Raw genomic sequence first — 12909 nt, 5'->3', positions numbered from 1 at the left:
CACTGTCAGTTTCTTCTTCCCCTTTCAAATTAAACTTTCCCTATTATAAAAATGAAATTATCTAACATCTCAAGACATGGAAACAAAATGAACTTTGGGTTATGTTATATAAACACATTTTTCCATCAAACTCTAGAGGTGTTTGCTAAGTTTGACACCTATGAATCAATTATCTATGACCATTAATAGATACATACATAAACTTTTGAGGGAGATGGGAATGGTGACACCTCACCAAACTGTAAAGAGACTTCTAACTTAGAAAGGAATTTATGTGTATAATAGTACATTATTATACTTTCCTCTGGACACATGTGATTCTGGGAAAAGTTAATCTGATAATATTATTGTTTTTACCAGATAACATTTGTTTCTTCTGGAGCACACTATATGTACGAAATCAGTTTATAATGCTCTCCCTGTCTCCAGATGCCTTTGCTTCCTAAATAGTTCATTATTCTTTTTAAGCTATGGCTTTAATATCCCTTCCCTCTTGCATCTTAGCTCAGGGCTACTGGTTTGCGTTGACACACCACTCATTTCTTTAGGTAAAATGAAAAAAAATACATCAATAGACTTGTGTATTGAAATGGAGTTAATGATCTTGAATTTCAAAAAACATCGTAAACATGAGGACCACAATTAGAATGTAAACAAATGGAGAAAAACATGTTTTTGTAGTAAGTGCAAAGAAATGATATGGGCTGGCCTAATGCCAGCCAGATGGGCATTTTTTACAAAAACCCAGTGCAGAAGCTGCTTCGGCTGGCATCAGATTGAGGTTGATTGAAACCCTGTTTCTCTGACTCCCGGCTTTAATGCTTGTGCTGTGCTGCGAAGAAGTTCGCTGCTGCTCTTGCTGCTTCACTGGGACCAGCGCTGCCCCTCGAGGGCTTTGGATCCTCCACTAAATACCACGTTGGATCTGGCTCCCGAGCCTGCTTCTGTAAGATACTTGCCTGTGGTCCAGTGGCTCTCAGGCCAATGGACTTTAAAGACTCTGGTGTCCTCCATCTTAAATATTTTGTGTGTCCTGACCTGGTTATTGTGCATCAGTTGTATTGGCAACATGCAATTAAGCAAGCAAACAAATTGAGCATTTAAACTAGAATCATGTGGTATCAGCTTTCAAGTGATAAATTCACTTTCAATTTTAGTCTGCTTTTGGTTTTTTATGACAGCTATATTTACTGATGATATTTCCCTGCATTGTATGCACATTTAAAATTAATTTTCATGTAGTTAGCCTATAGAGTTTATTTTAGGCATCAAAAAACATTGTGAAAAGGAACATCTAGGCTTCACCAGACTGCCAGAGGGACCCATGGCACAAAAAAGTTAGGGGCCCTGGTAGGGAGAGGAGCATGGAGTCCGTACCCATGTCTTTGACCCTGGAACCCTGGCTCAGGCTCATGACCACTCAGCTGTTCTACCCATCCTTGGCCCGGTGTTCACATTTGGTGAGTCTCCCTTCAGCTATCTCTCTATGGATGCACAGGCTTGCTTATGTATGCATGTGACTATGTCAGTAAAGGCATTTCTGAGTATGGAAGGAAGCAGATCACAGAGTCTCTCCGTGCTTAATGAATGAACTCCAGAGTCAAAACCAGCTAACATTTTAAGTAGCAACCAAATAAGAAAAGGAGTAAAATCTTATGCATTAACTTTGAAAAGTGGCAGCCAAGAAAAAGCCCAGAAGATTCCTTCATGACTCAGCATTGTTGCTACCACAGCATTACCTATCAGATATTCAGGGCAAGGAAATGGAATTGGGTAGCTCTTGAGTCTGTAACGGACTTTCCTCCAATTTGGGGAGAATTGATTTAAGTGATGATTAGACAAACACGAGGAAAAGTCAAGGAAACATCTCCTCTGGCAGGAAAATCCTTATTTACTTCCTTGGATTCTTGGGAAAGCAGGGGGGCATTCAGGCTTGCCATTATTTGGGACTCTGTAGTGCACTGAGGGAACTGTTCAAGGCTGTACCCCTGGGATGGGACAGGCCATTGACAAAGTTGGTGTTCAAGTGTAAAGATATCAGAGACAGTTTCAGACACAAGAACCAAGGGTGAGAGCACTTTCAGGTTCTTTTTTAAATAAAACAAAGCTACTTATGATAAAAGCCAATCACTCAGGGAAGCGGCTGTGGTTCAATCAGTTGGGCTCCTGTCTACCATATGGAAGGCCCTGGGTTTGCGTCCTGGGGCCTCCTTGTGAAGGCAGGTTCCCTGCATGCCACGGAGAGCCTCCAGCCTGCAAGTGCCAGGGAGTGCCAGCGGTCCACAAGCGCTGTGAAGAGCCAACTCAGCAAGGTGACACAACAAAAAGGGAGACAAAAAAAACGACAGAGGAGCGTGCAGCGAATGGACACAGAGAGCACACAACAAGCAAGCTGCAAGGCGGGGGGGAATAAATAAAATAAATACAGACACACAGAAGAACGCACAGTGAATGGACACAGGAACAGACAGCAAGCAAGCTGCAAGGGAGGGGGGAATAAAAAAAATCCAATCACTCAAAGACAGAAAAAGGACTGGTGCTGTGTTCAATTTTTAGAAACAATAGAAGAATGTCTGTAAAGCTCCCAGAAAAAGAAAATGTACTCCAGGAAAGTTATCCTTTGAATACGAAGACAAGAAATGTTTTCAAAGAAGCAAAGACTTAGGAAATACATGGCCTGTGAATACTTCTGGGCAGACCCAACACTATTCCAACCACGCTCTTCAAGTGAATGTAAAAAGTCTCCCCTTCAAGAAACTTGACTACTGTCTGCTGGAAAATATTCCCTATAGTGGATAAATTGCACTATGCACAACCTGTTGAACTATACATGGCAGCCCTGCTTCCTAATAATACACCTGCCAGCCTGACACATCCTCTAGAGGAATCTGAGGTCCTAGCCCAGGGTTGGGAAATTTTTCTTAAAAGGCCAGATAGTAAATATTTTAGGCTTGTGGAGCATATAGTCTCTGTCACAACTACTCAATGCTGCCATGATGCACAAAAGTAGCCACAGATAATATGTAAACAAATGAGCATTGCTGTATTCCAATAAAAGTTTATTTACAAAAAAAGGCAGCTAACTCATGGGTCATAGTTTACTGACTCCTGCCCTAGAGGGTGGGAGAGCCAGAAGATGGAAGGAGCCTGGTTTCCTGAATGGCTATATGGCAAGTGTTCCCTTTCCATCCCCCTGGAAGCTAGCAACACTCATTAAGGAATTCAGCAAGATGGACTCACTGAAAGAGGCTGTGCTGAGATACTGTGAAGGGGAAAGCCAAGTTCAAACACTCATTGCTCAATCACCTTGGTATTTCATGTGAAAATGCTTTGGGGCTTCAGTGATGCCTGTTTCTCCAATTCTCTACTTCACAAGTAATAGTTTTAAAAATATGAAAAGGACCATAAAAAGCCAAATAGTAATCTAAAAATCTCCCATTCATAATTATATTTGATACTATGAGCTTAATATACATAGGCTTTTAAGATGCCACTCTTAAAATATAACAGGCTGCTTATGAGGATATGTTTATAAATAAGACACGTAATGCTCTTTTTCTCATGGGTTGCCACAGGTTGAGGCTGCCTGCCCTGGCTTTTAAAGTGCAGCTTCATTACTGAAATTGCTCACTGCCTCAGAGGATCAACAGGGTTGCTTGGCTCAAAGTTCTCAGCCATGTCTCATGAAAGAATCTACTCCATGCAATCTCTGCAAACTCCCTGGCATTGGCAGGATGCTTGAAAGTATGTTATAGTCAAGTTTCAGCGGTTTGGAGTCTCATCATTTGTATTATTCTGTGCAGTGATTTTTGGTGTTCCTGTCACCTTTATTTATAAATAGAAAGTAAAGCACCTAGAACAGTGAGTGGCTGGTATGTAGTAGGCACAGAACAAATAAATATCTATTGAATGAAGTTACTTTAAATTTAGTGCATGATAATATATTATTAAATTAATACCATGCCCAAAGTTTTTAAACTTTCCTTGCCAAATCTCTCATAACAAAAGTCAGTAAGAAAAAATGGTGCATGTGGGTGATGGCAAGGCTGAGGGTGGATCCTGTCCACATAGGATGTAAACTGGATTGCTAGTATAGTCAGGTGAGAATGTAAGAAACTTCCCTGATTATTTTTCAAAAGTAGTTCACAGAAATTATAAAAAAATATATCTGGTATAAAGATGAGGGTAAAGCTTGCAAAATGTTTTCTAATGAAAACGTTCAAATGAAATCCTAAAAATTTCACTTGAATCATGTTACCTAGAACTCTTGGAGGCTCTTTCTTGGACCAATGATTTTGAAATTTCTCTCTCTCTCTTTTTTTCCAGTTGTGAATATTTGGATGATAAAAACATTTCTTCATGTAAGAATACAAACTTTTTGGAGCCTTTACCCTCCTGAAGTCTGGGTTCAGGCTGTCCAGAGTGGGGAACCATAATAGCTAATGGCCTAAGGAGAGAGTTTGAATGGGATTTGGGAAAAAAAACACTTAATATAATGTCCATTTTCTATCAATTTCTTGTTTCTTTTGATAAAGCTACAAAGATAATCTTTTCTTACGAAATTATTCTGAACCTTTATGATTATAGCAATTCTGTAGCAATATTAAACCTTGGAAAGCATAATGGCAAACTGTGTGCAACAAGTTCTCTATTTAAAATGCATATTCAACATTGGTTGCTATTTTCCTGAAGAATGTTTCATACATGATGGCCTGTAGTGAAAGAATTTATGGGTATTTTATTTTAACAGCTTTTGAATATTTTTTTTATTTCTGGTTATCACCTAATAATTCTACTTTAAGCAATAAAGGAATCAAGGAATCAGTTGAAAATGACATATAATGTTCACAAACTTTTTATTCATGAACGCCAGTTTTGCCTTTTCAAATAAAGAATAAGTTGGAGGGAACCCACAAAATTTTTAAGAGCTACACATAGTTGTAAAATCTTACAATAGGATACTTATTAAAAAACGGCGTGGAACACTAATCTTGAGCCAGAGAAATGCATTATTGCTGGTCATCATTTATGAAAACAAAAACAAAAAATCACTCATTGCATTTTTCTGTTGTCCAAAAAATTAATATGATAAATTTTAGTATATGGGGTAAAAAATCATATGTGCTCTTAGAATATTAAGTGGTAAAAATAGAACATATTAGCATCTCCTCTAGATGGAAGAAGTGATTGGGAAGCACTATTTTCTGAGTCCTTGCTATGTGCTTACTATATGCATTATCTAATTTAATTCCTTCTATATCTCCATAAATTAAGACTCATTATCTAGAAACTTGGTGAGAATAAGAAATTGGCACAAAGTACTTAAAAAGAGTAAATAGAAAACACAGTAAATAGAAAGCTGGCTTTTTTGGCCTCAAAATTCCATGCTCCTTCTGCCACATCACACTGCCTTAATTCATACTTCTATCAAAAGATACTGAAGTAGTCTTCCCACCCCAATTCATTCTCTCCTCAAATGACGTAGTATTTTCTTTATTAAAACCACATATAACGAGACCCCAGAAAGCTTAAAAAATCAGTTGGGAGATTCAACAAACAGAACACAGAATGTCTGCAGAAGAAGAAAGTGCACTCTCTCGAGCTAATACTATCCTCATTGCCCAGAAGCAGCTTCTCAGCAGCATGTCTGCATGCCCCAGCCCATGGCCAGTTCACTCTTAATGTCCTGGCAGAAACGTTAATAGCCACCCCACCTCCAGAATAATGGTGCCCAAATAGATCCATGTCTGAATCCCCAGAGCCTGTGAATCTGTGACTTTACAAGGTAAAAAGGACTTTGCAGACATGGTTAAATTAAGATCTTGAGATGGGGAGATGATCTATGTGGGCCAATGAAATCAAAAGGGTCCTTATAAGAGGCAAGTAAGTGTATCAGAATCAGGGAGAAATTTGAGGATGAAGGAAGGGTCAACAGTCAAGGAATGAGGGTGGCCCTTAAAAGCTGGGAAGGGCAAGGAAAAAGATTCTTCCCTTAAGCCTACAGAAGCACTAGAGCCTTGCTGACAGTTAATTTAAGCCCAGAGAGATTTCTGACCTCCAGAACTGTAAGATAATAAATCTGGGTTGCTTTTAGCCACTAAGTTTGTAGTAATTTGTTATAGCAGCAATAGGAAACTAATACACTTTCAATTTCAAAAGTGTCCTTTTTGTATAGTCCGTCGAAGGCGGTATAGTTCTTAACAGATCAAGCTCTGACCTTGAAAAACCAACACACCAACAAACTGAAATGCTTCTTGGAAATCTCTTCCTGGGTTTGGTTTTGGGGGTCTCTGGGGTCCAGTAAAGCTCATTTACTGGACTTCCAAGGGATTGCTCTAGATTTACTGCACTAGATTCAATAACACTTAGGTAATAAAGAAGAGAAATATATAACCACTCCTTCCAAACCTTGTGAAAGTAGAGTTTGCAAGAGCATATGCAACCCAGAGAGTCTAATTTAGAGTGAGGTTGTTTGTCTTGCAGAGACGTGGGGCTTCACTGTCCAGGCAGCATGGTGGTCAGCTCAGGAGGCAGAAAAGCTGCAGAAACTGGACAGATGGGCAAGGAAAGGAACAGATTTTTTCTGAGGGTTAAAAGTGAGAAAAAGCAAATAATCCATGCTGGGCAGCAGCTCTTCATTTAGTCATTGAGTTCTGCCTGGGTAAGAATATCTGTGTGAGAATAGCCTTCCCCTGTCAACCCTCATATCTTTACCTTCAGACCAAATGGAGTTGGAGTAAAAGCATTATGATTAAGTGAAAGAATATACCATACCTTCGGATTGTAGAAAAACCAAATCAGATCTCAGAGGTCCAATTCCCAGGACTGAAAGAGGTGACCTTCTACCTCATTCCTCTCCAATTTTTGTCCAAACTCTAGCTTGGATCTTCCAGTGATAGGAAACTTGGGCTTCCTGAGAGTCTATTCCACTTTCAGTGGATTAACTGATAACAGTGTTCCTTTATAGTTTGCAATAATTTTATAACCTTCACCCATTGATCCCAGTTTCACCTGCTTGTAGCCATATAAAATAAGCCTGAACTTGTGGCTCTCAGCCCTGGTTGCACACTGGAATTACCTGGGAGCCTTAATGGTGTGTGCTTCAGATCAGAAATGAAAAAAAAATCAATTTAGATTATTTTAAAATTTATTTTAAAAAATCAGTGGACATGAGCAAAAACTTAGCACAAGCTAATTCCCCCCAAAATTTACTTTAGACCAAAAGAAATACACCTGAAATTCAATAATCAGGGATTGTGAAATCAGTGTCTCAACTTTTGGTAAGGTCTGGAGACATGTTTGATGGTCACTACCAGTGGCTATTGGGCTGCTGCTAAACATCCTACAGTGCACAGGACAGAGAATATGCAGTCTAAAATGTCAGTGGTGCTCTGGAGGAGAAACCCTGGGTTAAACAAATTAAATGATAACCACTCCATAGAATACTACATAGTCATAGAAAATAATTGTATAGATTAGAGATTTTCAACTTTGGCTCTGTATTAGGATATGTGATGAGCCACTTGGGGACCTCCAAGAAAACAGTGATTGCCCAGGACCCATTCCAGACAGACATGGAAGAAAGCAAGATGTACAGTGTAACTTCATTTTTATTAAAATACATGTGCACTGTAAAATGGCACCAATGTTTACCATTGCTTATCTGTGTTTTCTGGCTTTCCCGCGATAAATATGTATTTATTTCAAATAAATGATGCTATAGCACTCTGGGAAACATTTTGGCAGTTTGTTATAAAACAAAGCAAGCAACCACCCTGAGACCCAGTGATCGCATTCGTGTATTTTTCCCAGAGAAATTAAAAGCTTATGTTCACAGAAAAACTTATATATCAATGTTCACAACAGCTTTATTCATAATAGCCCAAAAATGGGATCAACCCATATATCAGTCGGTGCGTGAATGGTTAAACACGCTGTGGTCTGTTCATACCATGGACTATCACTCAACAGTAAAAAGCCATGAACTATCCATAGACCCAAAAACCTGGATGAATCTCCAGAGAATTATGCCAAGTGAAAAAGGTCAATCCCAAAAGTTTGCCTACTGTAAAATTCCATTTACATAACATTCTTGAAATGACAAATTAGTGCTTGCTAGGGATTGGGGGATGGTGGTGTGATGCGTGGAAGGGAAGTGGATGTGGCTCTAAAGGGCAATACAAGGTGGCCTTGGGATGGAAATGTACTGAATCTGGACTGAATCCATGTCAAGGGTCTGGCTGTGCTTGGCAAGATGTTACAATTGGCAGAAACTAGGCCAAGGGTATATGACAGCCCACGTGTAATATTTCTTAGAACTGCATGCCAATTTGCAGTTATCTCAAATTGGAAAGTTTAATTACAAAAAATAATGGAGTCAATTTTAATTAGGTAAAACACCTATTGTGGTGGACTAATGCCTACCTTAAGAAAACTTATCTTTTAAAAAATAACCAGATATTCACATTGAGAAAGGCATGCTCTTAAACATAATCCATTCCTGTCGGTATAAACCCATGGAAAGTAGGACATTTTGATGAGGTTATTTCAGTTGGTGTGACCCATCTCATTCAGTATGGGCCATAATTCTCTTACTGAAGTCCTTCAAAAGAGGAAAGAATAAAGAGAGAGAGCGGAGGCCACAGAAGCAAGAAGCTGAAAGGAATGAAACCTGAGAGAAAAGAAAGAGACCAGCAGATGCCACCATATACCTTGCCATGTGACAGAGGAGTCAAGGATGGCTTGAAGCTGATCTTTCGGAAGAAAGCATTGCCTGATGATGCCTTGATTTGGACATCTTTCTCAGCCTCAAAACTGAAAGCTAATAAATTCCCATTGTTAAGTCAACCTATTTCATGGTATAAGCTTTCAGAGGCCTAGCAAACTAAAACATTGTGGATAGTGAAAAAAATAATAATGCTTTAAGAAATGGAAACATCCATTAAATCTCTAAATTGGTGAATATAAGAATTTAATATTTGGAATACAGAACTTCAGTCCTGATGGCATGATGATGGTTTACTACATAGTTTCTTCTTCAGCAAAGTTTCTTATCTTGGTAACATGCAAATAATGGAGAAGATTGATTAGGGGGAATTAGAATTTACCTGGTTCACCAGTCTTCTCAGTCCCTGATGCTTGTAAATGTGAACCTGGGTCTAACCAAAAGTCAGTGGAAGAATGGGTGTGTCTGTGGACTGTCTCAAAGAGGAAAGGGTACTATTCAGGGACCCCTTTCAAAAACAGCGAGCTCTGAAAACCGTGAGCTCTGAAAACTCACAGTGCGTGCCTGTTAGTAATGCAGATTCCTCCTGACTTCCCCCCAATATTCTGATTCAGTGGTTCTGGGATGTGGCCCAGGAATCTGTATTTTTGGCACACTTCTCTCCCTGCCATATGACACCTGCCTTTCAGAGCCACCACTCTAAGGGTCTAAGGGACACGGCTCTCTGGACTGCCCAGTCTGAACACCAGGAAGTTGACTGTTGACTTTAATCAGAGCAATGGGTTTCAGTCACCTTGCCTTAAGGAAGGCTACAGGGATTCTTTAGTTCAGGAGCATATAAAAAGAAAGACAAAATCAACTGCTAGGAACAGATCTCACACTAAGGAATGGACTGAATGTGGAGGCGTAACCCAAGAGGAAAGAAGAAAAATGGAGGCTACCGTTTTGTAGTGATGAGAGCACAGTCATGAATGAGTGGAAGGTGGTCCCAGTGCTCTGGAAAATAAATGGGGTGTGTGTAAGGGAATTTGAGGGAAGGTGATGCTCCCAGCACACTGGGAAGGAGCAGAATGAGAGAAACACTATGACCTCAAGTTTTTTACCCTTATTAGGACCAGGGTGAGTTTGGGAAAAAGAGATTATATTACACAGACATGACAAATGACTACACACACATCTACACACACATATATAGTCCACATTTTGCTGAAACACTTGGCTAAAAGACTCCATATAAAATAGGGATCCAAGCATTTTATCCCTGTCTCCGGTCATAGCCACTTTCTGAACCTTCAGTCTTTCAGAGCTTCCTCTGGTCCTCCCAACTATTAACTTTGTTTGTTGACCTCTTTTCTTCTCTTGACTGCCCCTCCCAGTCTTTTTCTTGGCTATGTCTTTGGCTTCTCTCAACAATACTTTTGATTATTTTCTTTAGCTGATTTGCCTCAGGTCATCTCAAGTACATTCTCTTTCCAGTTCAGTATTTCTCCAGGAATCTCCCACCCCAAGTTTCACCTGGTTGAACATGCCCCACCCCCCTAGGTGTCCCACAAGTTTGTCCACAGGTGTGCTGGTAATGTTACTTATATTGCCACTGGTGAAGCACTTGGCCAGATGTGGCTAGAGCAGTCTTTTGTATGGCCTCTTCTTCTTTTCCTTGTCCCACTTAGTGTTATCTGCTTGGACATTGTATATTGTGTCTGTTCCACTTAGGGCCAAAGTCTATCTTGACCCTTACCTGTAGGTCTAGTTAAGGAATGACAAATGGGTCTCTTTTCACGTACCAATTCTAATCAATTGTTAATAGTCGCAACTGAGTGCTATGTTAAGAAGAATAGCATCTGACCTCAGTGTGGTATAATTAATTAGTCATGCCTGCCTTGGGCAAGGACATGAGTAAAGACTTGCATTCTAGGAATGTGTGGCTTCTTTCTTGCTTCTGGATTGATATTCTAACTGCTAATACTTCACCAGATCTTTTTGCATTCCTTTATCCAAATCCCAAACTTTAAGTAAATAAACTATTACTAGTGCATTACCATTTTCATTCATATTTGCTATAGAAATATCTGCAAAGCAGAAACTGTGTCTTTCCTCCAAAGAACATGGTCTGCTAACGCTTTTGACAGAATACATTTTGAGGTTGAGGTTCTACAAATCTTCCTACCTTTAGGCTGGCAATAGAATAGCTTCTGGGTTGGGCAGAATGGTATCTGAAAATCTATGCCCCATAATGAAAAAAATCCTTTCTTCTATGACTGATTCTAATCTTTCACTATCAAATATCTGCAGTACTCATCTCTTGTACCAAAATGTTGCCTCTGTCTCATAGTTGAAATGAAATACCAAATCTTGGGGTAATCACAACATAGTTACATTGTTACTACCTATATACATTATTTCCTACCAAGTACCATCTACACAAAGGAGCTTTGACTCAACTTACCTTGTAATGGAAGAGGAACAATCCACAGAATAGGCTGTACAAATCTGCTGTGAGCAGAGAGAGGTTGACAGAAGTGGCACTGGTTTTCTTTATGACGACTGGCATGAAGCTGTATAGACCGAACATGCAGGCACTAAAGCCAACATAGAGCAGTCCTGGGGGAGAGCAAAGAAAAGGCAACATAAGAGCCTCGTCCAGGGCATCTTTAGTGTCCATGCGGGTGAAAGAAGGAGAATGGAGTGTATCATTTATCATTCACAAAAGGCAGTTTTCTACCAGTGTCCATTAATGGGTAATATATAATTAAAATATAAGATAAAAAGTAGAAATTTGCATGTACAAAAAATGACCTTTCTACTTCTCAGTACACAGCTGATATTTGCTTCTGCTGGGTAGGAGTGCCTCTTAGTGGTTCTGCTCTGAAAAGTGGGTCAAAGCTTCTGAATTCTCTTCTCAATTGTAATAAACTTTTGATATCCAGGCATTTTAAACTTTTATCATCTTTTAGTTCCCTATTTGCATAAAACAAAACAAAACTGCTTGGTATCATATATAACTATATACTCCTTAAACTTGGTGCACTTTTATGGAAAAGAGAATTGGACTTGCAGTCAGAAAATCTGAATTGGAATCCTAACTGTGTGACCTAGGAAAGTTCACTTACTGTTCCAAGCATAAGACTATCTGTCAATTTCTCCCAGATCCATGAATCCGGCTCAACCCTCTCCCCACCACCCAGAGTCCGACCCTTCCATTTCAGGTGTGAGTTCTGCTCTTTTATAAATAGTTAAGGAAATGCTTTGTAGACCATCAAAAAATTGTTGGGAGTTGTAAAAAAAAGAAGAGGTAAAAACCAAATGAAAATACCTTTAAAGAGCTATATGGTCAGTCTCTCATCGCCTACAATTCTGTCTCTCCCTATGCAATTATGTCCAAATACACAACTGTTTAATCCTAATTCCATGAGTATTCAATTTTGCAGGCACCCAAGCAGGAGTTTCTGGCTAAATCTAGACTTTGTTCATCTGTTCCCAGATGTCTGTACAGCACAAATGTAGAAAAAATAATGTTCATTTCTCTACCTGGAAAGAATATGGCAGAGAACAGGCATAGGTAATATAATTCAGTGGATCTTTGGGCATTATAATACAATAAAAGTAATCTTCCCAAAGGACTCCTTGATTAAATGTTTCTGGCATGGGCCCTGGACACAGTGCTTCATCTGGAGTCTCAGTTTTGGAATACTGGATAAGTACTTGAATCCATGTACTATGGCTATGAAGACCAGAGATTCCTCCAAAGAGAAAACTGGTTTGTTCATATGAAAAGTATTTAAGGGTACAAATCATCTTTCTAGTAAGTTTCTGATCCTGAGTTTAAGGAAAGTCACATCAACTCTGCATAAAAAAATTATTTTGAACATTAAATAAGAAAACTCAGTACAACAGCCCCCTCTAGTGTGGTTGAAGTAGCCTAATTGGAAAATGGAATAACCACGTTCCTGGTTCTGGTAATGTAAAAGTCCTCACGTGGATATTTTGTTAAAGTAATATGTAGTTTTTTGATTCTCCATCAGAAGCTTTAAGTCCCTGCAAATGGTCAATTTTTCTGTACTTGGGTTTCATGTCACTTAAAATTCATTTTCCTTATAATCACATGACTAAAAATGCAATGCTAAAATAATCTATGATTAATACATGAAAAGGCATAAAATTAATTTGGTATTCCTGTAAGGAAC

General features: G+C 39.2%; 1 protein-coding gene across 2 annotated transcripts in view; it reads right to left on the bottom strand.

The window, feature by feature from the left end:
* SLC35F1 (solute carrier family 35 member F1) overlaps positions 1–12909 on the bottom strand; it is a 416388-nt gene that overhangs the window by 14547 nt on the left and 388932 nt on the right. For both annotated transcript variants that reach the window (XM_071218638.1, XM_004457695.5), the window contains one exon: positions 11172–11326. In XM_071218638.1, coding sequence (XP_071074739.1) covers positions 11172–11326 — 155 coding nt within the window. The remainder of the gene's footprint in view (positions 1–11171; positions 11327–12909) is intronic.

Source organism: Dasypus novemcinctus, chromosome 11 (genome assembly GCF_030445035.2).
Source record: "Dasypus novemcinctus isolate mDasNov1 chromosome 11, mDasNov1.1.hap2, whole genome shotgun sequence".
Taxonomy (NCBI): domain Eukaryota; kingdom Metazoa; phylum Chordata; class Mammalia; order Cingulata; family Dasypodidae; genus Dasypus; species Dasypus novemcinctus.
Note: the sequence above shows the minus strand (reverse complement) of the source record. Positions and strands in the feature narration are given on the sequence as shown.